At 38.7% G+C, this 26,457-nt stretch overlaps 2 protein-coding genes across 37 annotated transcripts in view; one reads left to right on the forward strand and one right to left on the reverse strand.

Moving 5' to 3' along the window:
• CLCC1 (chloride channel CLIC like 1) overlaps positions 1-3,385 on the forward strand; it is a 38,452-nt gene extending 35,067 nt beyond the window's left edge. For 21 of the 34 annotated variants that reach the window (XR_012417005.1, XR_012417007.1, XR_012417018.1 and 18 more), the window contains 2 exons: positions 565-882; positions 2,755-3,385. Coding sequence is in view for 28 of the 34 variants with exons in the window: in XM_065533098.1 (XP_065389170.1) it covers positions 565-837 (273 nt within the window). In the remaining 6 variants the exon portion in view is untranslated. Of the gene's footprint in view, positions 1-564; positions 2,132-2,754 lie in introns of those variants that run through there. The other 13 variants (XR_012417006.1, XM_074000170.1, XM_065533073.1 and 10 more) reach the window with 3 other exon arrangements.
• Positions 3,386-4,702: 1,317 nt separating this feature from the next.
• Positions 4,703-26,457, reverse strand: part of GPSM2 (G protein signaling modulator 2) — a 55,109-nt gene continuing 33,354 nt past the window's right edge. For all 3 annotated transcript variants that reach the window (XM_015451061.4, XM_015451058.4, XM_065533058.2), the window contains 5 exons: positions 21,996-22,066; positions 17,958-18,134; positions 14,156-14,315; positions 12,531-12,748; positions 4,703-5,432 (listed from right to left, as the gene is read on the reverse strand). In XM_015451061.4, the coding sequence (XP_015306547.3) occupies positions 5,193-5,432; positions 12,531-12,748; positions 14,156-14,315; positions 17,958-18,134; positions 21,996-22,066 (866 nt within the window). In that variant the 3' untranslated portion in view covers positions 4,703-5,192. The remainder of the gene's footprint in view (positions 5,433-12,530; positions 12,749-14,155; positions 14,316-17,957; positions 18,135-21,995; positions 22,067-26,457) is intronic.

A 26,457-nucleotide genomic window follows, 5' to 3' on the forward strand; every position in this document is an offset into this window, starting at 1 on the left:
TTAAGTTTGGCTGGATGACATATCACATTTTCAGACCACCCTGATTTAAACTATAATTTGACCCTACCAGCCCACCCCACATTCAGCAGTCATATCTTCTCTGCTTTTTTTACATAGCCTCTTTAATTCAACATATATATCATACTTGTGTGATTTTCTTCTAACCTAAATATAAGTTCCAGTGAGAACAGTTTTATGTATTTTGTTCCTGCTGTATCTCTAACACCTAGAACTTAATATATGCTCAATAAATATTTGTCAAATGAATTATTCTCACCAGGCTAGAGATGTTAACAATACTGATGACCAATTCTCTTGACGCCTTCTAAGCTGGGCCACTAGACCACCCAGTAGGCCCTAAGTGTTCCCACTCCTCCATGGGAGTACAGTGGAGTTTGGTGAGGTATAATAACATTTACATAATTATAACTTAGCACTGGACCCTGGATTTGAAAGAGTTTGGAGCTTGCTACAACAGATTAGGGTGGGAACTTTTTAGATATGTTTGATTACTGAGACTTCACATTACATCAAACAGTTAAAATGTAATTTTGTACTTTATAGCAGAAATCACCTGTTTTGGATACAAAGCCCAAGGAGATAGGTGGAATCCTGGGGGAAGGCACACTGAAAGAAAGCAGTACTGAAAGCAGCCAGTCTGCCAAGCCTGTCTCTGGCCAAGACACATCGGGGAATACAGAAGGTTCACCTGCAGTGGAAAAGGCCCAGCTCAAGTCTGAAGCCGTGGGCAGCCCAGACCAAGGCAGCACATACAGCCCCACAAGTGCTGTGGCTGGACCATGTGGACAGGATCCAGTCAGCAGCCCCTGTGGCTAGAGGAACACCAGCACAAACGACAGCCTCAAGTCTCCTCCGAGCTCTGTAAAGTATACTCTTCACTCTCTTTCTCTTCTCTGCAAGTATTCTGATTACTACAAAGGTGCCAACTTCAACATTCACATTTTTACTGACAATTAGAATTAACAAACACATGTATGTATATAAAAGCTTTTAATTTCATCTTCTCTTTGATATTTACATCCCATAAAGTAGGAAGTGTTTAAGATGAACAGATGGCAGGCATCACTGATTCTGGATAGTTAAGGAGACCAGTTTGAATTGGGGACATGGAAAAAGAAATTTTATTGTTATAGGCACTTACAGGAACCCACTAACCAACTTACGTTGCCTAGTGGAATCCACTAGAGTTCAGGCCACCCACTTGGTGCCTCCAGCATCTTCATGCAGCCATGGAGTGTCGTTACCAGGATCAGTCTGACTGACACCTCAGCTTGTCTCTATGTAGCCTGCCCACAGGTCATTGTGGCTTCGTAGTTTCATCTTTTCTGCAGCTATTACTACACCTGCATCCTTATTGTCACTTTTACTTTATGTTTACTTAGAGAAAACTGAAGACTGCCAGGGCAATTTAGATAACATTGGTAATCTGTTTTACAGAGTCAGTCGACTGAAAATGACATTATTCTTTTCCCCCACCAAATGAAGTCTATGGGCTTTTTATAAGACCTATTTTTCATGTTACTCAGAATCCTAGCATATTATCATATCTTAATTTATATTATAGCAGATCATATTGTCTTGTCCATAGGAAGTTTGCATTTTTAGAAATCTGTACACAGAGAATACCATAATGAGGAAGAAAAGTTGGGTGTCTTCCTTAACTGCAGACAGGACATCAGTCAGCACTTTACATTAGTCTTTCTTATTATCAAAAGCATTCCTCATTTTAAACTGTTTAAAAAGCAGTTCATAAATTTTGTACCTGTCCTTAGCAGATTTCACAGACATGAGGTGTCCTTCGTTTTAACCATATTCACACTATAAGATTTCACAGACATCAGGTGTCCTTTGTTTTAACCATATTCACACTACAAGATTTCACAGACATCAGGTGTCCTTTGTTTTAACCATATTCACACTACAAGTTATGTTCAACTGCTTACTAAAAATGATACCAGTCAGGAATAAAGTCTTTAAATTTTCATGCAGATATTTGTATCCCAAGCACTTGCTTTTTCATTTTAATACGAAATGCAGAATGCACATTTTTGGATCCAGGAAGTGTTACTTATGTGCCTGTAACAATTTAATTTTAGGCCAGGCGCAGTGGCTTATGCTTACAATCCCAGCATTTTGGGAGGTCGAGGGAGGATGATGGCTTAAGCTCAGGAGTTCAAGGCTATCTACTAAAAATAAAACTAGCCAGGCATGGTGGTACACACCTGTAGTCCCAGCCACTTGGAGGGCTGAGAGAAGAAGATGGCGAGGTGGCAGTGAGTTATGATCTAGCCACTGTACTCCAGCCTGGGTGACAGGGCAAGACCTTGTCTCAAAAAAAATTATACATGTTAATATATTCTAGTTTAATATTGCAAACATCTTTAGTATTTCATCAGAAAGGTTATTTTTTCTAAGAAGTGCAAAAGGATTTTAAGATTTTTAACACAGAGGGCATATAACAAATGAATCCTGACAGACACCTGCAGTTTAGAATAAATTTGTGAACATCCATGCATATAAAGTAGTCCTCTGGGGACAAGACATGTTCACACTGACCCCAAGGTGAGAGCTGTCTTTTGAACTGTGATCCGACTCTGAAAAGTAGTGAATGCCCCAGGTGATAGACTGTAACTGTGAATGGAATTAAAGCTGCTTGCATGCCTTTTAATCCAAAAACAAATTCTTTTAAAAAAATTTTAAATAAAATTTCACCTCTGTATTCTTTCATTACAGATATCCATTTGGGGATGAAATCTACTTTGACAGCTAGCAAGGCAACGTGCAGCTGCTGTTGAATGACGACAGCAATTCAGGAAAGACTTAAATATGAAAGCAAATTGAACACATCAGGGCCAGTTTATTATCAGAAAAGAGATAAGGCTTATTGACTAGCCAATATGTCATTAAAATTAAGGTTTATAGTGTGAAGCTTTTTTAAAATTTAATTTTGAGAGTTTTGCTCTGTCGCCCAGGCTGGAGTGCAGTGGCGCAACCTCGGCTCACTGCAACCTCCACCTCCCAGGTTCAAGCGATTCTCCTGCCTCAGCCTCCCAAGTAGGTGGGATTACAGGTGTGCGTCACCATGCCTGGCTAATGTTTGTATTTTTAGTAGAGACGGGGTTTCGTCAGGCTGGTCTCCAACTCCTGACCTCAAGTGATCTGCCCTTGTCGGCCTCCCAAAGTGTTGGGATTACAGGCGTGAGCCATCGTGCCCAGCCTATATAGTGTGAAGCTTTTAGGAAAATCAGAACAGGGTAGATAGACAGCTATTAAAAACAATGTTTAAATGGAATAATGTTGAATGTTTACAGGCTGTAAGAACTATTATATACACAAAATAAACTTTTTACATTGTGGTTTGGTATACTGTCTTACTGAATTTTCTTATAAGAACCCCATGAAACTTACCTGAGTTTTAAAAATGCTATCCAGGACATCACACCTTATAGTATACGTAAAACATAATGTAATCCAGGTTTTAATTTAGTACTTTTTGTTTTTTGGCTGAGCACTTTAATTCCAGATTATGACTCTCTCTTTAAAAAACATTGGCCATTTAGATAAATATTTCTATTTGCCCATTCAAATCACCTGAATGACTTTTTGAAAGAATAGGGGTCCACATCCCCAGATCCCATCCCAGCTGTGCAAAGTCAGAAGCAAGGAGAGTGGAACAAGTTGGCAACTTGTTCCAAGCATGGGCTTTTGCAGTCTGTGATGCAGTGTTACTCCAGGCCCTGGTCTGTCCCATACTTGTCTTTTGCTACAGTTACTTTGTTATCCCCTTGTAAACTGCCTTCAGTATCTGGGATAAGGAAGACAAGGCTTAATGACAACTAATGTTCTAGCTGACATCTTTTATACTTAATTTTTGTGAGTTTTCATCTGTTTTCTATTTATGTGTCCTAGGTTCTTGACCTAACCATATGGTGCTTTTTGTTTTTTTTATATTGGGACTTAGAAAAGTTTGTTTTACAGCAGTATTATGGAACAGAAGAGACCATTTTAAATATATATATATTTTAAACAAATAGCCCAAAACACACAAAAGATACTTGTTTTCTAGAGACAGGGTCTTGTTCTGTCACCCAGGCTGGAGTGCAGCCTCCACCTCCTGGGCTCAAGTGGTCCTCCTGGCTCAGCCTCTTAAGTAGTTGGGACTACAGGTGTGTGCCAGCATGCTTGCTATCTTTTTTCTTTTTTTTTTTTTTTTGAGACAGAGTCTTGCTTTTTCACCCAGGCTGGACTCCAGTGGCTGGTCTCGGCTCACTGCAGTCTCAGCCTCCCAGGGGTTCAAGCGATTCTCTTGCCTCAGCCTCCCAAGTAGCTGAAACTACATGCATGCCACCATGGCCAGCTAATTTTTGTATTTTTAGTAGAGATGGGGTTTTGCCATGTTGGCCACGAAGGTCTCAAACTCCTGACCTCAAGTGATCCACCCACGTAGGCCTCCCAAATGCTGGGATTACAGGCATGAGCCACCGCGCCTGGCTGCTGATTTATTTTTTGCAGACACGGGGGTCTTACTATGTTGCCCAGGTTGGTCTTGAACTCCTAGCCTTAAGCAATCCTCCTGCCTCAGCCTCCCAAAGTGCTGGGATTACAGGCATGAGCCACCATGCCCAGCCCAAGAAGCAGAGTTTCTTTTATACTGACTGGCCTAAAAAATATTGAAAATAGATTTTCATGGAGAAGAAAAAAAAACTAGATTTTTAATAAGACTATTTTATATGCTTTTTTACATTGATCAAGTACATTATTTTTACTAAACAGCATTGTTTCCCACTACATCCATGGTTATGTGTAAAAAAAAATGCCATTGTCAAGATTTTAAAAAATTATTTCCATAAGAGGATTAAATTCTAATCTATGATTCACTTAACTTCCTACTTTACAAACACTAGGTAAAGTAACCTAACAAGCTGCCAAAGAACACATCCCAAGTAATCACAGATGATGAGGCACCTTTACAGGACACCTCCACCCTCAAACATGCGCGTGTCCAGAGAAGTAGTAATGCCTTAATAGACTACTGAAGGTTAACTATTTACATTATTCTAAAAATATTTTAAGCTGTATTACAGTGCTATAAATTCTCCTTTTAAGGAAAAAATTAATAGATTGTTTCCTTACCGTGTTCTGAAAGGAAAAAAAAAATACATCTATAGTAACTAGTGGTCTGCTGATTTTTTCCCTGAATTTTTAAACTCCAACAAAGCATTACTTTGCAAAAAGTCCTTTAGCCCAAAGTCAGTGTCTCTGTTTTGATCTCTTTGTAAAAGAACTCTCTGTTCATCCATTCTCTTTGCCTGGGACCGTAAAATAAGGCTGAAAAAGTCTTCATCTGGTACTGTCGGACCCTTTGTGGTAGCAGGTGGTGGAGCACATCTTTGATCATCTAATCTGGATCCCTAAAAGTGTATGAGAAAGAGATTAAAAGACATCCTGTGGGAAAGAAAGCACCAAGCTATGTTATATCTCTGTCAGTCATACCAAGAAAACACAGTTGTAAACTTATTTGGGGCTTCTCAGAAATTAATCTTTGTTTTTACATTGTTTTCTTTAGTTCCCAGCCTGATTTCTGAAATAAATTAATCTTTAAACCTGAAACTGCATACAATTTTTCCTTTAAAATGACTTATATAGGTATAGCTGCTTCATGGGTTTAGTAAGTGCATTATATTAAGTCATACTGTTTTAATTATAATTGGTCACAAAAAATCTGAGATAAAACACAAGGTCAACTCTATCTAAGTACGACAGTTCAAGGTTATAATCTAACAGGCATCAACAGTGGAACTTAACAAACCTTTAGAAATATGTACAAACCCATGAGGAACTACCTTAAAAAAATCGCGTCTTAGGCTAGGTGACAGCAAACTGTAACCCAATGCCTGCTTCTGTAGATGAAGTCATTTTCATTTTCCCATCAATACATCTGTTTATATACTGTCTATATGGCTGCTTCCCTACTAAATGGCAGAGTTGGGCAGTTGCAACAGAGACCATATAGGCTGCAAAGCCTAAAATATTTTCTATCTGGCCCTTAACAGGAAAAGTTTGCCTGCCTCTGTCTTAGGCAGTTAAATCTGTTAAGAAATAGCCGGCGGATCACGAGGTCAGGAGATCGAGACCATCCTGGCTAACACGGTGAAACCCCGTCTCTACTAAAAAAATACAAAAAAAAAACTAGCCGGGCGAGGTGGCGGGCGCCTGTAATCCCAGCTACTTGGGAGGCTGAGGCAGAAGAATGGCGTAAACCCGGGAGGTGGAGCTTGCAGTGAGCTGAGATCCGGCCACTGCACTCCAGCCCGGGCGACAGAGCGAGACTCCGTCTCAAAAAAAAAAAAGAAATAGCCCAGACTGATTTTTTTTTTGAGACACAGTCTCGCTCCATCATCTAGGCAGGAGTACGGTGGTGTGATCCTGGCTCACTGCAACCTCCATCTTTCAGGTTCAACTGATTCTCCTGCCTCAGCCTCCCAGTAGCTGGGACTAAAGGCATGTGTCACCACACCCGGCTAATTTTTTTATTTTTAGTAGAGACAAGGGTTTCACCACGTTGGCCAGGCTGGTCTTGAACTCTTGACCTCAAGTGATCTGCCCGCCTTGGCCTCCCAAAATGCTGGGATTACAGGCATGAGCCACCATACCTGGTCTCTGAATTTTTCTTTCAAGTTTGAGTATTATGATTCTTACATTAGACATGCTACTTGTCAAATAAAAAATACATGTACTTACAAGTATACACCACAGTTTCTGGCATTGTAGCTCAAGAATAAGAATAGAAGTGTGATAGCTGATATTTGAATACCCACTACATTGTTAGGGACTGTGATAAGCACATAGATCCCTGAGTATTTAATCCCACAACCCTCAGAGGATGCAGTTATTTACTGCCCTCCTAAGTCGGTGCCGCCTCCACACATACATGGCTCACTCATTTCTCCTGTCATAAATTGATAATTTCAATGTCCTCCAATTAACCCAACACTTGGCACTTCAGTTCCTAGACTTCCTCTGATTGAGTGTTCTCATCCTTCACTTCGGCATTAGCCATTTGGCTCCCATGATCATATTCTAGCCTCTTGTTCTCTCTATAGAAATGCCTGTTGCAGTTCTTTGCCCATTCTTGAATCAGGTTGGTTTTTGTTGAGTTTTAGGAGTTCTCTATATATTCTGGATATTAATCCTTTATTAGATATGTGATTTCCAAGTATTTTATGTTGAGTTGCCTTTTTACTGTTGATAATGTCCTTTGAGGCACAAGTTTTTAAGTCCATTTTGTCTATTTTGTTGTTGTTGTTCCCTGCTCCTTTGGTTTTATAACCAAGAAATCACTGCCAAACCCAATGCCATGAGGCTTTCCTTTTTTTTTTTCCTTTAGAGACAGGGTCTCACTCTGTGGCCTAAGCTAGAGCACAGTGACATGATCATGGCTCACTGCAGCCTTGAACTCCTAGGCTCAAGTGATCCTCCCACCTCAGCCTCCTGCGTAGCTGGGACTATAGGTGTATGCCATTAAAAAATTTTTTTTATAGAGATGGGATCTCACTATGCTGCCCAGTCTGGTCTTGAACTCTTAGGTTCAAGCAATCCTCTCATCTTGGCCTCCCAAAGTGCTGGGATTACAGGTGTGAGCCACCACATGCTCCTCTTTAGTTTTATAGTTTTAGTTCTGATGCTTAGGTCTTTGATCCACTTTGAGTTTTGTATATAGTATTAGGTAAGGGTCCAACTTCATTCTTTTTGTATGTGGCTATCTAGTTTACCCAGAACCATTTGTTGATAAAACCATCCTTTCCCCCATGGAATGGTCTTGGCACCCCTGTTGTGTATCATTTGACCACACATGCAAAGTTTATTTCTGGGATCTGTATTCTGTTCCTTTGGTCTATATGTCTGTCTTTATGCCAGTACTGCACTGTTTTGATTAGTGTAGTTTTGTAATAACCTGAAATTAAAAAATGTGAGTCCTAAAGCTTTATTCTTAAGATTGTTTTGGATATTTGGAAGTCCCTTGAGGTTCCATATGAATTTTAGGAATTTTAGGCTATATTTTCTATTTCTGTAGGGGGAAAAAGCCATTTGGATTTTTACAGGGATTGCATTGAATTTGTAGGTCACTTTGGATAGTATCAAAATTTTAACATTAAGTCTTCTAATCCATGAACATGGGATATTGTTCCATTTGTTTTCTTTCATCTCTTTCAGCAATGTTTTGTGGTTTTCATTATACAAGTCTTTTGTCTCAATGATTAATTCCTAAGTACTTTATTTTTTTGATGCTATTTTAAATGGAATTTTATATTTCTTTTCAATTGTTCATTGTTAGTGTATAAACACACAACTGATTTTTGTGTTGATTTTGTATCATGCTATTTTGCTGAACTTGTTGATTACCTCTGTCAATTTTATTGATATTTTGTCCTTTTCGATGTGAATGCCTTTTTTTCTTTTTTGCCTAATTGCTTGAATTTCTAGTAGAATAAAAGTGGCCAAAACCTGCATTCTGATCTTGTTCCTGATCTTGGAGGAAAGCTTTCAGTCTGTCACCATTGAGTATGATGTCAGCGGTGCATGTTTCGTATATGGCTTTTACTATGTTCTGGTAGTTTCCTACTGTTGCTAATTTTTAAGTTTTTATCATGAAAGAGTTTTGAATTTTGTCATTTTTTTTTCCTATATGTGTTTTTTCCCTTTATTCTGTTTATGTGTTACATTGATTGATTTTCACATGTTGAACAATCAATCCTTGTATCCTAGGAATAAATCCCACTTGGTCATGTTGTAAAATCCTTTTGATGTGCTGCTGAATTTGGATTGTAGTATTTTGTTGATTTTTGCATCTGGATTCATGAAGGATATTGATCTGTACTTTTCTTGTAGTGTCTGTCTGGCTTTGGTATTGGCAATACTGGCCTCATAGAATGAGTTATGAAGTATTCCGTTATTTTCAGTTTTTGGAAGGAACAGTTTGAGAAGGCATAGTGTTAGTTCTTTAAATGTTTGATAGAATGCACCAGTAAAGATATCAGGTCCAGGGCTTTTATCAAGAGGTTTTTGATTACTGATGCAACCTCCTTACGATGGGTGTATTTTCTGTTTCTTCATCATTTGTTCTTGGTAAGTTTGTGTTTCTAGTAATTTGAATGTTTTTAAAATTAGTCTATCTAGCTAAAAGTTTGTCAATTTTGTTAATCTATTTTTCAAAACGTTTTGGCTTCATTGATTTTCTCTATTTTTTTTCTGTTCTGTATTTTATTTATTTCTGCTATAATCTTTATTTTTCTTTCTTTCCTTCTGCTAGTTTAGGGTTTTGTTTGTTCTTCTTTTTCTAGTTCCTTAAGTTGTAAAGTGAAGTTGTTGACTTGAGATCTTTCGTCTTTTTTTAGTGTAAACATTTATGGCTATGAATTTCCCCCTTGGCATTGCCTTTGCTATGTCCCATACATTTTTGTATGTTTATTTTTATTTGTCTCTATTTTATAGTTTCCATTGTGATTTCTTCTTTGATGGATTAGTCGTTTAAGAGAGTTTAATTTCCACAAATTTGTGAGTTTTTCCTGTTTTCCTTCTGTTATTGCTTATTTTATCCTTTGGGGTCAGAGAAGGTACTTTATATGATAGTTATCTTTTAAATCTGTTGAGAATTTGTGGCCTAACATATGGACTGACCTGAAAAATGTTCCATGTGCACTTCAGAAGAATGTGCACACTGCTGTTGTTGGGTCAAGTGTGCTATATGTGCACATTAAATCTAGTTGGTTTACTGTGTATTCAAGTCCTCCTTTTCCTCACTTATCTTCTAGTTGTCCTATCCATTAATGAGCATAGGATATTGAATTCTGCAACTATTTTTGTAGAACTGTCCATTTCTCCCTTCAATTCTGTTAATTTTTGCTTCATAGATCTTGATGGTTTGTTATGTATCTTTATTTTTATTTATTTATTTTTTTTGTTGAGACAGAGTCTCCCTGTGTCGCCCAGACTGGAGTGCAGTGGCCGGATCTCAGCTCACTGCAAGCTCCGCCTCCCGGGTTCACGCCATTCTCCTGCCTCAGCCTCCCGAGTAGCTGGGACTACAGGCGTCCGCCACCTCGCCCGGCTAGTTTTTTTTTGTATTTTTTAGTAGAGACGGGGTTTCACCGTGTTAGCCAGGATGGTCTCGATCTCCTGACCTTGTGATCCGCCCGTCTCGGCCTCCCAAAGTGCTGGGATTACAGGCTTGAGCCACCGCGCCCGGCCTGTTATGTATCTTTAGCATTCCTTGAATCTACTGGGACCACTGCTACTTTTTACTTTCACACCTTTCATTTCTTTATTTCCCTTCTTACAGCCTAGATTCTAAAGTCCATTATTAAAATCACTTCCTGGCACATGTCTTCAACTACCATTCTCTCCCCTAAATCCCATTCTCCTGGCAAAATATCAGTCTTGATTTATCTCTCTGCTTCAAGCAGCTGGTTATGACTGGATAAATACACAATTGCATTCAACCAGTTTTACTTCCAGTGACTGTGAACCTCAGGTGGGTTCTTTCCACAGCACAGTATTCTTAATACTTTCCCCTAGTTTCAGTTTCTCTAAGTCATCTATTTCCCACTTCCTTTCTCTTCAAATTTGTAGGGCTCCCCAACCCCAGTCTTAACTAATGACTACTTCTTTCTTTGGTGAGACAATAAAAGCATCCAGAGAGAATTCCTACTTGCTCCCATCTCCAAATGCATACTCTGCTTTCCCTCTCTCACCTACACAAAAACTGTGTTCTTCAGTTACCCCAGACTTACCTACATCACTGACTCTTCTCTACTTGACCGTTTCCACCTGTAAACTATGTTATCACCCCAAAAAAGAAAAGAAAAAACCACATTTGCCTTGTATTTCTTTTCTAGCTAATGGTCCATTTAACCCATTAAAGTTTTCTATATTTACTATCTCCCCTTTCACACTTCCCATTTTCCCACCCCACTCAATCCTTTGTCCCCACCATACCACTGAAACAGTATCTTTCAAAATTATTTATAATCTCCATGTTATCAAATCTAGTAGTTATCATCTGACTCAGGTTCTTAGCAACATTTGCCACAGTTGAGCACTGCTTAAGATACACTCTTCACTTGATTTCCACCACACCACACCTCACCCCACCCCACCCCAGCCCACCCTCGGGGTATCCTTCCAACTCTCTGGCTGTTGCTGCTTTGCCAGCTCATCTTCCTCCATCTAACTAGTAGACTTTGAAATGCTCAGGGCTTAGTCTTCCTGTCCTATTCTTTAGGTAATTTCTTCCCAGGGCTTTAATACCAGCTATATGCTGATGCCTCCCAAGTTTACATCTCCCTTGGGCTCCAGATTTCACATCAAATTGCCTATTTAACACCTCTACTTCATTGTCTATACCAGTCACACCTGCCATTCCTTGAACTGGCTAACAGTTTACCAAATTTAACATGTCTAAAACAGAACTCTTGCTTTTTGTCTCCAAACTTGCTTCTCCTCTAGTCATCTCCATTTCAGTAAATAGAACCATTCATTTCCCAGTTATTCAAGGTATAAGTAATCTTTGATTCTCTTTCCCTGAAACCCTCTACCCAATTTATTAAGACATCCTGCCAACTAACCATAATATATAACTGATATAATAACTAATAATGTAGCCCTACGCTGACTACTCACTGTTACCACTCTAGTCCACATCACCAGTATTTTTTGCCTGCATTGCCATACTATCTTCCTAGCTGGTTTTCATACTAACACCCTTGCCACTCTACATTCTTCCATCAGTAGCCAGGATCCTCTTTGAGGATACTCCCAGTACTTTCTTAATACATCTAAAACACAAGACTTTATCATGGCCTCCAAGAGCCTAGATGATCTAGGCCCTGATTACTTCTCCATCCTCATTTTGTGCGACTCTTCCCTTCCCCTACCCATCCCATGCCAGTCACATCTGCCATTCCTTGAACTGGCTAAGCTTTTATATCCAAGAGGGGACTTGCTGCCTCTGCATGGAATACTCTTTCTCTAGATAGTCACATGGCTGACTGCTTCACTGCATTCAGGTCTCTGTTCAAATGACAATCTAGAAAGGTCTTCTCTAACCACCCTACCTAAAACAGACACTCCCCCTACCACCAACACCTTCGCTTATCCACTACCCCTTTATCCTCCTTTAAAGTTCTTCATAGCAAGTATGATTACCTAATACAACACACATACACACACATACTCTCTCTCTCTATACACACACACACACACACACACACAAACACACACACATGTACTTGTCTCTCCTAAAATGTAAGATCCTTTAAAAATCAAGTGTGTCCTCAATGCCTAGAATAGCACCTGAAACATAATCGGTGTTCAATAATTTTTTACTGAATGAGGGACAATAATAACTCTCTAATAAAAAATAAGCCCTTCCTGAATGAGAATTATAACACTGCCAATGTTCTCAGTGGCATCTGAGCTGTATGCAGAATGAAAAAAACATACAGACATACTTGACATTTTACAAGGATGTCAAAGAAATCTTCATCAGCCTCTTTGTTGTCATTAGTCATCAGGTGGCTAAGTACCGACTGGCTGTTGTTTTGTGTTAGACGAAGCCCTGGCAAATTACTGAAACTAGCCCTCTGGTCATCCAGACGACGGCTCTGTGAGCTGGCAAGAAGATCTAAAAACTCATCCGTGTTGGGGGATACCACAGGAACAGACGGTGCTAAGAATAGTAGAAGAAAGCGAAAGGTTAAAAAAAACAAAAAAACAAAAAACCCTAAGCACATTTATTATATATACCTAGATCTTTTCAGCCTTGCCAGTCCCAATACCTGCCCTGCCCTCCTGCTATAGCGCTGACACGGATGGGCTTTGGCTAGATGGGTGTGGTTTTTACTGGCGGGAGGGAAAAATGAACCCTAGAGTACTTCAAATGACCCACTTGGGGGTTATTCAGATTTGGCTATATTTCTCTATTTAACGCTCACTCAAAATGTAACTATATGTGACCAGATTTCAGAAAGTGAATAAACTGTTTTTCTTACATAATTTCTCAGACCAGGATGTGTGGGACAGTGTTTTTTATTCTAGGCCCTGGATACAAATCATTTAGTAAACTAACAGTTAAGTGCTGCTGGCAAGTCTTGGTCTATGGTATAAGAAGTCTTTTGGTAGCTGAAATAGAAAAACATAAGCAACCTATTTTAGTCCTTTCTAACTCAGCCAGGCCTTAGCCTCAGCCTTAGCCATAGGTTCCTCTTCAGTCTGTCTTTGTTTTTCTTTCTTAATTCAGATACGAAGTATTGACATTTTATATATAATCATAAAGTATGTATAACTACTTTTCTTCCTCATTTGTATTTTTAAAAGTTATATTAAGGCTGGGCATGGTAGCTCATGCCTGGAATACCAGCACTTTGGGAGGCTAAGGCAGGAAGATCACTTGAGGCCAGGAGCTTGAGACCAGCCTGGACAACATAGCAAGACCTCATCTCCACAAAAAATAAAAATAATTAGCCGGGCATGGTGGTGTGTACCTGGAGTCCCAGTTACTTGGGAGGCTGAGGTAGGAGGACCACTTGAGCCCAGAAGCACAAGGCTGCACTGACTATGATCATGGCCTGGCACTCCAGCTTGGCTAACAGCAAGATCTCGTCTCAAATAAATAAATAAAATCAGATTTTATTTTTATATATTTTTTAGACATAGGCTTTAACTATGCTGCCCAGGCTGCAGTGCGGTGGCTATTCACAAACACGATCATTGCACACTATAGCCTCAAACTCCTGACCTCAAGTGATCCTCCCACTTCAGCCTCCCAAGTAGCTGAGATTACAGGTGTGCACCACCACACCTGGCTCACAGTCACATTTTCCACAACAGATTTTTCAAAGAAAACTAGGGAGGTAGTATAATATAGTTAGTAGAAGGCACATTGGACTAAAAACACAGATATACATAAGGGAACTGAAAAAACCTTGTTTGAACTGTATAATAGCAGCATTTCGGATATACCTGGATTCAGGCTCATTTATTATATCTCTTATGATGGGAACTCAATTCTCAGAAATAAACCACAAGAATATCAAAGAGAACTATTAAAATCGGGGGAGAAACAGAGATGACTTACTTTTTAGCATCATTTTGGGGGGAGTGGAAGAAGTTGTTGTTGAAGCTGTATGGGAGTTCTTTTCTTGCAAGCAACATCTCTGATCATCCATCCTATTGCTTTGAAATCGGCTTAATAAGTCAAAGAACCCTTCATCTCCAATAGCATCTGCACTGATTTTCTAAAATATTGAGAGGAAGTCTAGTTCATTTGAATATTCCAGTATTATTTTTAGATCATCAGTGAACATCATGATGCATTTAAATGCAAAAGGTAAAGGATGAGGATTAAAAATGAGAATTGACATTTTGAAAAAGAATACAAGATGGCAAATATTGGTAATAAAATCTTATTTTAATCCAACTAACAAAAAGCACTTCTAGTTTTTAATTCCTGTATTTCTGAAGCTAAAGAAACATACCTCAGACGTAACAGAACCACTACAGATACTGAATTATGCAAACACTGGTGATACAGGCCTGTACTTCAGGCTCTGCATTCAGTTCTAAACATTCTACAGTGGAATTTAAGTACACTTACCTCTTTGTAAGAGCTGTCTAAGAAAGAAAACAAGGGTATTTTCCTACCATAGTGATTTCTAAGGTCTTTTTATTATACTTAGATTTGAAGACCCTGAAAAAATACAAAAACTTCAAATAAATGAATATTTGTGAGGAGAGCAAGATCTATATTTATACTTCATTTGGAAGGCTTCAAAACTGAAATGATTAATGCAATGTTTAATACAAGTAATTATTTTAATTTTTTCATAATGATGTATTATAATAGAGGCACATATACAAAAAATGTTATGGGCCTGAGGAGGAGAGAAGAACTAATTTTTAGGAGAAACAGGGAAAATTTCATAGCATGTATTTGTGTTGGCTCCTTAAGAATGAATAGACATTTGGAGGTGAGAGATGTTTCATACTGGTTAATATGCAATAGTATTCAATTGATGATGAACTGAAGGGTAGGGGTAGGTATAGAGGAGGGAAGAGGCCTTTGTATGCAATACTAACAAATGTAGACTTTATCCTATGTGAAATAAGATGAGCACTGGCAATAGTCAATTTTAAGCAGTTTTGTTTAGCGATAATAAATGAAGGCAGGGAGATCAGTTCAGGTACCTATTGAAGTCTAGGTAAGAGAGTAAGTACTAGGCTAAGACATGGTAGCAGATTTTTTTTTTTTTTTTTTGCGGAATCTCGCTCTGTCATCCAGGCTGAAGTGCAGTGGTATGATCTTGGCTCACTGCAACCTCTGCCTCCCAGGTTCAAGTGATTCTCCTGCCTCAGCCTCCTGAGTATCTGGGACTATAGGTGCATGCCACCACACCTGGCTAATTTTTGTATTTTTTGTACAGTCAGGGTTTCACCATGTTGGCCAAGCTGGTCTTGAACTCCCGACCTCAGGTGATCTGCCTGCCTTGGCCTCCCAAAGTGCTGGGGTAGCAGATATTTTTTAAAAGGGGTGAGGGTGAGAGCAGATCTGAGGGACACAGTAGATTTGATGTGGTTAGTGAAAGAGGGAATCTTGCACGACACTGGGGTTCCTGGCTTAGGGACAGAGTAAATGGTATCCCTTTAACTGGGACAAGGAAAACAGGAGTGATTAAGAGAAGTTTTTAACATGTTAAATTTGAGGTTTGGGAATGATATATACATAAGCCACAGTCAAATGTGTTAATTACCAACAAAAGACTTTTTCCTAGGAGCAAAAAGCCTAGAATTAAAGACTGAACATAAAAATATATATGGCTCCAAAAGTATGGGCATTTTCAGTTGAGCTAAGTGAACTTAGTTAAGACCCCAAACTTTGAACAAAGGCGTGACTTCCTTGAATTCCAGTCCTGCTCTAGATCTACAAAAATATCCCTGAATTTATATATACCCCATAAGTTTTAATTTTATTAGTCATAGCTATCCCAGAAAAGCTATGTAAGAAACCACTGATAAAAATCGAGGCATTCTATAACAATACCACAGACTTGGGGGAAAGAAATTGAGACAAAAGACACTACAAGGATATAAGTATAAATGAAATGCTGACAAAAGAAATCTCTAACTTAAAACAAAAAGGTTAACTTTTTTTTCAAAGGCTCTCATTGCTGGAAAAATTGATTTTATTTATTTTACTCTTTTGAAGACAGTCTCACTCTGTCGCCCAGGCTGGAGTGCAGTGGCACGATCTCGGCTCACTGCAACCTCCAACTCCTGGGTTCAAGCGATTCTCCTGCCTCAGCCTCCTGAGTAGCTGGAATTACAGGCATGTGCCATCACACCCAGCTATTTTTTGTATTTTTAGTAGAGACGGGGTTTTGCCATGTTGGCCAGGTTGGTCTTGAACTCCTGACTTCAAGTGACCTGCCTGCCTTGGCCTCCCAAAGTGCTGGGATTACAGGTATGAGCCACCGTGCCCAGCCAATTTTATTTTTTAATTTTTTTTTGAGATGGGGTCTCACTCTGTCACCCAGGCTGGAGTGCAGTGGTGCAATCTCAGCTCACTGCAACCTCTGCCTCCCAGGCTCAAGCAGTCCTCCCACCCCAGTCTTCTGAGTAGCTGGGACCACAGGTGTGTGCCACCACACGCAGATAATTTTTTGCATTTTTGGTAGAGATGGGGTTTCACCATGTTGGCTAGGCTGATCTCGAACTCTTAAATCCAGAAGATCTACCCACCTTTGCCTCCCAAAGTGCTGGGATTACAGGCATGAGCCACTGCGCCTGGCAGATAAATGGATTTGATAATATGAAGTACCTTCTTTGTAATTTACTTTGATACTTTTACCAGATTATAGGGTAGCTGGATTTGAGATTTCCCTGATACTGATTATCAGTAAACCCATCATATTTTTATTTCTAAATAAATTAAATAAACTGTTTGCTATGCTCATTTTTCTCTTTTTTTTTTGAGACAGGGTCTTGCTGTGTTGCCCAGGCTGGAGTGTAGTGGCATGATCTCAGCTTACTGCAACCTCCACCTCCTGGGCTCTGGGACCACAGGCACATACCACCATACCCGGCTAACTTTTTATTTTTTGGTAGAAACAGTTTCACCATGTTGCCCAGGCTCATTTTTCATCAAAAGTTTGTAATTCTATCATTACAGTTTCAATAATATGATTAATAGAAGTAGATGCTAACAGACACTCTTCATTCTAAATTAATATTTAAAAATTCTTGAGCATCTGAATTTAATTTGTTCTGCCCTCTGAGCTGAGTAGAGGGTGGTTTTACTGGGAGACAATGCAGTGAAATAACTGGTAGTATTTTTGCAAACAACAGTGACTCAAATAAATAATTATTGGCCAAGCGCAGTGATTCACATCTGTAATCCCAGCACTTTGGGAGGCCAAGGCAGGCAAATCACTTGAGGTCAGGAGTTCGACACCAGCCTGGCTAACATGGTGAAACCCTGTTTCTACTAAAAATATAAAAATTAGCTGGGCATGGTGGTGCGCACCTGTAATCCCAGCTACTTAGGAGGCTGAGGCAGGAGAATCGCTTGAACCCGGGAGGCAGAGGTCGCAGTGAGCCGAGATTGCGCCACTGAACTCCAGTCTGGGTGACAGAGCAAGATTCAATCTCGAGAAAAAAAAAACAAAAAGAAAAATAATTATTGTCCAATACAAGGGAGCAACTTATCTACTAAGACAGTAATTACCATTTCTAATTTTGAAGAAGATAGAAAAGATAGGGAAATATGAATACAAAGGTATTTTATATTACATGTCTAATTTAAATTACTAAAAATTCAGTATGAATACAAGAAAACCCAAATGTTGGTACTCAAAACACAATACTCAAAAACTTAAACGTACCCTCTGAGAATCTGGAATTCGGTGGTCAATAGAATTACTGGCATCTTGGAGAACTTTAGTGGAGGAATTCGTTTTGTATTTTTTCCCCTTCAGTCTGTTGACAAAGAGTAGCTTTGCAGAAGGTTTGGCAATAAGAGGTTTTTGCTTAGCAAGAATTTCACTGTTCCAGTTCTGTATCTACAAAATTATAAATGGAAGGTAGGTGAAAAAACACCTCCAAATCCCCAGCTCTCTTCTGGTTTCCCATAATATTAACCTGACATACTCACTTATTTACTACTGGGGGAGAGAGGAAGAATTTTAGATCTCTTTAAAAATATCTTTTTTAGTATATTGCACTATTTTCAAGATCTTGTACCAAATGCATACTGTGGATTTCTCATTATCAAAACATTAAAATGCTGGTTTTTAAAGAACCTATGAATAAGAAAGCAAGGTTTGCCAAAACCTTATAAAGTATGAACGGTCAGAGAAGGAGCCAAAGTTTTACTCTAGACGTGAGTTACTTAAAAATATGTTACAACTGGAATTTTTGGATGTATGTAGAATTTTTAAACATAAAAATTAATATTTGAAACATAGCAGTAATTTTTAAAAAATAAAACAGTACTGTTTTTACTAATACCGTACTAAATTCTCAATAGGCAAAACCAATTTATAAAGGTCTAGATCTGATGTAAATACACAACCTACAAATAACAAAATAACATTTATTGAGTACAGGGGAAAAATATGCACTACATACAATAGCTCTGACATTTGCAGCTTTAACATTCAGTCTTAAATGTTTATAATTAAGTCTAAAGGTTCATGCTATGTAATAATTTTAGTTACACACAGTTTTTCATAGGTAAAATTACAGTCAAATGCACAGACTTTAAGTCTATGATTGGAAGCCATATAACCCCTACTCCAATCAATACATAGAACATTTCCACCAATCCAGAAAAGTGACCCATGGGGCACAAACTGAAATAAACGTACAGGGGAGTGAGACATGTAGCTGGGGATGGTGGCTCACACCTATAATCCCAGCTACTCAGGAGGCTGAGGCAGGAGGATTGCTTGAGCCCAGGAATTTGAGGCTAGCCTGGACAACATAGTGAGAACCCATTTATATATATATATAGAGTGTGTGTGTGTGTGTGTGTGTATGTGTATATATATATATACGCATATAAATACATTTGTTGGTTTTTTTTTTCTTCTTTTTCTGTTGCCAGGCTGGAGTGCAGTGGTGCAATCTCAGCTCACTGCAAGCTCCACCTCCCAGGTTCAAGTGATTCTCCTGCCTCAGCCTCCCGAGTAGCTGGGACTACAGGTGCCCACCACCACGCCCGGCTAATTTTTTGTATTTTTAGTAAAGACGGGGTTTCACCACGTTGGCCAGGATGGTCTCGATCTCTTGACTTTGTGATCCACCCACCTTGGCCTCCCAAAGTGCTGGGATTACAGGCGTGAGCCACCGCGCCAGGCCTTGTTGCTGTTTTTAAAACATGTGGTTAGTAAGTGAACCAAGCCATCGATTCCTTTTCACATACACATTATAAGGGGAAATTATTTACTACAGTGGATTTCATGGTCTATTGTTTAGAGAAAAGGAAAATGGTCCTTGATGTGAGAACATAAAACTGTACCCAAAACCCAAGAAGAAAAATTAAAAATGTTCCTTATATATTTATTTGAACTTCTCAACAATACTGAAAACAAGAATACAGGGCGAAGCAATTCCCTTTTTCCTTATGTATGCTTCTTTACTTTGTTGAGAATAATGAAATAATGAATTATTTGACAGCTTTATTATGAGGAAAAGAAACCAATACAAAGAACTAATTACACTTAAACATATTTTAAATTAAGGATAGAATTTTATCACTTGGCTCTTGGAGAATTACAAGGTCAAATCTGGTCAGCTTCTTACATAACACTGTTAGTACCACTACATAGGTAGGCAGAAGATAGCAAATTAATTTTGCTACTTATTAGTATGTTCCTAAAAGAAGAAAGTAGACAAAAATTGCCTTAAAAGCTTTTAAAAAATAATTTGTGGATTTAACAAATTTATATTTGAGAGCCACTCACAAAGAAAAGCTGGACATTTGGAAAAATCACAAAGTCCTTTAAAAATTACTAGAGTTTCCAAATAACTGTGAATTGCTGGAATAAAAATATCTTGGATATGATTCTAACACAATTAGATTTTGGTTTTTTGAAGACTATTCACACATAAACTATCACTATTGAAAAAGCATATGTTATTGTTATAATGATAGGGCAGAAGAATATTTAATGGCATGGAAAGATGTTCCTTTTTCTTTTCTTTTTTTTTTTTTTTCCAGAGACAGGGTCTCACTCTGTTACCCAGGCTGGAGTCCAGTGACACAATCATGGCTTATTGCAACCTCTGCATCCCAGGCGCAAACGATACTCCTGCCTCAGCCTCCCAAGTAGCTGGGACTACAGGCATGGCATGCAACATCAAGCCTAGCTAATTTTTCTATCTTTTTTTTTTTAATTGTAGAGACAGGGTTTCACCATGTTGCCCAGGCTGGTCTCAAACTCCGGGGTTCAAGTGATCTGCCTGCCTCGGCCTCCCAAAGTGTTAGGATTACAGGCATGAGCCACTGCGTCCAGCTGGAAAGACGTTCTTGATAGATTACCACATATTAGAAAATAGTGTCTATAACATCCATATGAAAATGCCAGATGAATAGATGCCAAAATAACTGTAGTTACCATCAGGAGGCAGGATTACTGATTATCTTTATTTCTGTATTCAAATTTTCTAAAGTTGCTGTAATGAAGATATTTTATAAAAAGTATTTTTAAAAATATACCACAGCTGGCACAGTGGTTCACACCTATAATACCAGCAACTCAGGCGGCTGAGGCAGGATGATTGCTAAAGGCCAGGAGTTCAAGACCAGTTTAAACAACACAGTGCGAGACTCTGTCTCTGAAAAAACTTAGCCAGGCATGATGATGTACACCCATAGTCCCAGTCTCAGCAAGACTCCATCACGAAAAAAAAAAACAAAAACATAAAAGAACGAGAATTTTTTTTTTTTTTTTTTTTGAGACAAGTCTCGCTCTGTGGCCAGGCTGGAGTGCAATGGCGCGATCTCAGCTCACAGAAACCTCCGCCTCCCTGGTTCAAGCGATTCTTCTGCCTCAGCCTCCCGAGTAGCTGGGACTACAGGAGTGCACCACCACACCCAGCTAACGTTTGCATTTTTAGTAAAGACAGGGTTTCACCGTGTTGGCCAGGATGGTCTCGATCTCCTGACCTCATGATCCACCCACCTTGGCCTCCCAAAGTGCTGGGATTACAGGCGCGAGCCTCCGCGCCCGGCTGAGAGCCTATTTTGACAATGTAATATTCAGTTCAAAGGAAATGGAAGAAAGTAGTCTTGATGTGTTCTTCAATAACCTGTTTCTAATTATGAAGTCCCTTCCCTTTTACTATGCACCCCTCTCCCCCAAGAAAAAGCCTAAGGAAGATGTATCTTCAACACAAAGTACTTGTTTAAAAAAAAAAAAAAAAGCTTTTCAAGAATGCAGCTAGAAGAACAACTCTCCTTTTGATCATAAATTTCATTTATCTTGGCAATAAAGTTGCTATGTAGTTGGGAAAAAAAGGTTGTCCTTTTGATCTTCCTGATCTAATTAAAAAAAAAAGTAATACATTTACTTGGTAAATGATTCAAATAGTTCAAACTGGTATATAAAGTATTTCTAGCCTAACCCACTCAGTCCTCTTCCCAGAAGAAATCACTGTTAGCCTGTTTCTTACATCTTATTCCAGAAATGTTTTAGGAATCTACAAAGGAAATATATGCATGTATTTTTCTTAAACAGATGGCAGCATACTGTACGCATTCTTTTTGCACTATACTTTTTCTGATTTTTTTTTACAGGCAACTTTTAAAGTGATATCTATATAGGGCAAGCCTTATTTAAATTATTTCATTAAATGAAAAGTTACTAAAACATTTTATAATAGTTCATGAAATTTAAAATATAAAACCTGTCACCCACCTTTTCTGGTGTTAACTTCATAAGTTCCATATTTTCCATACTGTGCCGGCGTCCCAACTTGGGGCGTACACCTTTGTTTAAAAAAAATTAATTCAAATAAACCAGGGAGCCCTTAAGAGTACAAGTTCAGCATCATTACATTATTCAGTTCTAAAATCTGATACACAAACCCATATGGAAGGAGAAAACCTGTACAAATGTGTATTCTTCTAAGAATAATGATTTTCCATACCAGCTACACAAAAATAGAATATACATTCCCCTCTAAAATGCTTTGATGTAAGGAAGTTACATTTTGGTTGGAAACTAACATTACCCCTTAATTTGAAAAAGGCATTTTATAGTAACTGGTTTTATACTATCCACACAGTTTCAAAAATAACAAACTGTAGAGCGGTTTATTCCTTATAACAACATAAGGAAAAGGCTGTAGGCCTTCAATTGTGTGAAAAGAATCAAAATAGCATCCCCACTACCACGCTGTTATTCCTTTCTAGGTCACCCCTTTCCATTTTAAGATCTCATTAGATGACAGACTTACTGCCAGTCAGAAAACAAGTAAACAAGGCCTTAAATTTTTTTCAGTAAAGTTATTAAATATAGAGAATTTCCATATCCATTTAATCTTTTAAAATATTAGGCAATATTTTAAAAGGCATAAGAAATACCTAATACCCAGCTTAAAAAATGAAACATTACAAACACATTAAACTCCCCTTGTATAACTCCCCTCATAATTTACCTTGTCTTCCCTGTGCTTTTATGCATTTTCATTACAAATGCATGTATTTCTTAGCAATACAGCATGTGTGGGTTTTGAAACACTTATAAATGGTATCATACTGTATGTATTCTGCAACCAGCTTTGAGAAACCTTATATTTGTGAGATTCATCCAAGTTGCCATGTATACCTTAATTCATTTTCATTGCCATTTTTGGCAAGGGCTTTTTATAATAACTGGTTTATACTATCCACACCGTCTCAAAAATAACAGACTGTAGAGTGGACTAGGAAATTATCCATTTTACTAGTGATAGATATTTGGGTTGCTTCCAATTTTTTGCTATGATAAGCACACTACAGATATTCTTGGGAATGTCTCTCAGTGTACATGAACAAGCATTTCTTCCAGTTTGGTGGTTATCAGGAGTATATAACTGGGAGCAGAACAGGAATGGAACAGCTGGATCATACATTGGCGTATCTTTAACTTCACCAGAATGTTGCTGGATTGTACTTCAGGGTACACCAATTTCTATCCCATCAATACCATATCCACACAGTTTCATATAATAGTTTTATATGAAACTATTTCATATAATCCATATAAGAGTTTCCATTACCCTGCATCATTTTAATACTGGTAGTAATTTTTGTTTACCTCATAAGTTTCTAATAGTACTCCACTGTGATTTTTGCTGATGAGATGAAGTAAGTATCTTCTATTTATGGGCTATTTGTGTACTGTTCGTCACTTTTGCCCCCCCGTGCCCTCCAACCCTATTTTTTTTTAAATAGAGACAGGGTTTCACCATGTTGACCAGGCTGATCTGGAACTCATGACCTCAAGTGATCTGCCCACCTTGGACTCCCAAAGTGTTGGGATTACTTGCGTGAGCCACCATCCCTGGCCAGCCCCCATCTCTTTTTTTGAGAAGGGGTCTTGCTCTATTGCCCAGGCTGGAGTGCAGTGGTACAATCATGGCTCACTGCAGCTTTGACCTCTTGGGCTCAAGCGATCCTCCCACCTGAGCCTACCAAGTAGCTGGGACTATAGGCATGCAACACCATTTCCAACTTTTTTTTTTTTTTTTTTTTTTTTTGATACAGACAGGGGTCCTATATTGTCCAGGCTGGTCTTGACTGCTGGATGCAAGCGATCCTCCTGCCTCAACCTCCCAAAGTGCTGGGATTACAGGTGTGAGCCACTGCACCTCTCCTGCATCATCACTATTACTGCTCTAAATCTGTCTTTCACATTTAAATCCTTAATCCATCAATAATTCATTTTTATGTGAGATTATTTTCCATATATGCAAGGAATATAGGCTCTCTACTTGATTCCACTGGTCTATTTGTTTGTCTTTATGCCAACAGCACACTGTCTTATTACTTATATCTGTAAAGAAAGCACTTTTCATGTTCTTAGGAATGTTTTGGTATTTCTCAGAACTTTTTTGTTTCATATAAACTTGTGAATAACTTCATGAAGTTCCATAAAATAATTGTGATGTGTTTGGCAGTGCACTTAATTTTTATCAATCTGAGAAGAACCGAAATCTGTTATAAAATTTTGTCAGCCGGGCATGGTGGTGCATGCCTGTAATCCCAGCACTTTGGAAGACTGAGGTGGGCAGATCCCTTGAACTCATAAGTTCGAGACTAGCCTGGGCAACATGGGAAAACCCCATCTCTGCCAAAAAATATAAAAATCAGCCAGACGTGGTGGCGTGTGCCTATAGTTCCAGCTACTCAAGAGGCTGAGGTGGGCAGATTGCTTGAGCCTGGGAGGTAGAGGCTGCAGTAAGCTGAGATGGCTCCACTGTGCTCCCGCCTGGTGACAGAGTAAGAGCCTGTCTTGGGGGAAAAAAAAAAATTGTCTTCCCACTTGAGTATGATTTATCATCCATCAATTACTGAGAGAGATGTGTTAAAATTTCCCATTATAACTGTAGATTTTCCCATTTCTTTAATTTTGCTTTATGTACGTTAAGGCCTTGTTATAAAGGCCTACTAAGCCCAGACGCATTTAATGCACGTATCTTCCTGGTGAATTGAACTGTTAATCACTGTTAAGCACCACTGTAAAGTGACCTTCATTTACGTTTTTGTTTTTTTTGAGATGGAGTCTCGCTGTGTTGCCCAGGCTAGAGTGCAGTGGTGTGATCTCGGCTCCCTGCAACCTCCACCTCCTGGGTTCAAGAGATTCTCCTGCCTCAGCTCCTGAGTAGCTGGGATTACAGGGCGCTGCCACCACCCCCAGCTAATGTTTGTATTTTTAGTAGAGATGGGGGTCTCACTATGTTGGCCAGGCTGGTCTCGAACTCCTGATCTCAAGTGATCCACTGGCCTCAGCCTCCCAAAGTGCTGGGATTACAGGCGTGACTTACCACACTCAGCTGACCTTCTTCATTTCTAGTAAGACCCTTTGCCTTAAAGTACATTTTATCTGCTATTAACATAGCTATACTGGCTGTCTTTTGGTTAGTTTTTGCATGGCGAATCATCTATTCTTTTACTTTCAGGCTTATTATATCCTTATATTATATATTTCTCTTGCAAGTAGTGTGTAGTTGCATTTTATTCTTTCTCCAATCTGCTACTGTGTCTTATAAATGGAACATTTTCATTTAATAGTACTATTAAATGAAATATATTTAACAGATTTGGATATTTGGGTGATTTTCTCTTTCCTATGTTCATTGGTGAATAACATTAATTGATTTTCTAATGTTGAATCCACTTGAATTTTTTTTTGAGACAGAGTCTCTCTCTGTGGCCCAGGGTGGAGTGCAGTGGCGCTATCTCGGCTCACTGCAACCTCCACCTCCCAGGTTCAAGTGATCCTCCTGCCTCAGCCTCCTGAGTAGCTGGGACTACAGGCGTGTACCACTGTGGCCTGCTAATTTTTGCATTTTTCAGTAGACACAGGGTTTCACCATGTTGGTCAGGCTGGTCTCAAACTCCTAACCTTGTCATCCACCTGCCTCAGCCTCCCAAAGTACTGGGATTACAGGGGTGAGCCACTGTGCCCTGCTCCCTGTTTTTAAATACAATGCTGGATTTGCTTTGCTAATATTTTGTAAAGATTTTTACATCTTATGTTCATGAGTAAGGCTGGCCCGTAATTTACTTTTCTTGTATTGTTCTTATCTAGTTTGGATATCAAGGTTATGGTTCTCAGAAAGATTGATAAAAGTATTTCTACTTATTCAGTTGCCTATACAATTTTTGTGTAAGGTATTGTAATTAGTTTTCTTAAGTGGCTGGTTTACCTCACTTGTAAAATAATCTGAGCCAGGTATTTTCCTAGTGGGAAGATTTTAAATTACTGATCTAATTTCTGTATAATTTTAGCGATTAGCAAACCATTCACATTACATTTTACCATTGGATCAGTTTTGGTAACTTGTTTTTCCAGAAATTGCCCATTTCTCCTAGATTTTCAAATATTTTGTCACAACGTTACTCAGAATCTCTTTTTAATCTCTGCATATTTATTATGTCCCCTTTTCTTTTTGAACAGTCTTGCTGTAGACTTAATTAGTCAAAATTTAAACAATTTGGAACCAAATTTTGACTTAAAAAAAACCATCTCTATTGAATCTTTAATTTTATTAAATTCTGCTCTTTTAAAATTTTTGCCTTCTTTCAGTTTTTTCTTTCTTTTTTTTTTTTTTTTAGATATTTAGCTCACTTTCAGCCTTTTTCCTTTTTTTTTTTTGGGAGACAGAGTCTTG

The sequence above is a fragment of the Macaca fascicularis genome, chromosome 1 (assembly GCF_037993035.2).
Source record: "Macaca fascicularis isolate 582-1 chromosome 1, T2T-MFA8v1.1".
NCBI lineage: Eukaryota > Metazoa > Chordata > Mammalia > Primates > Cercopithecidae > Macaca > Macaca fascicularis.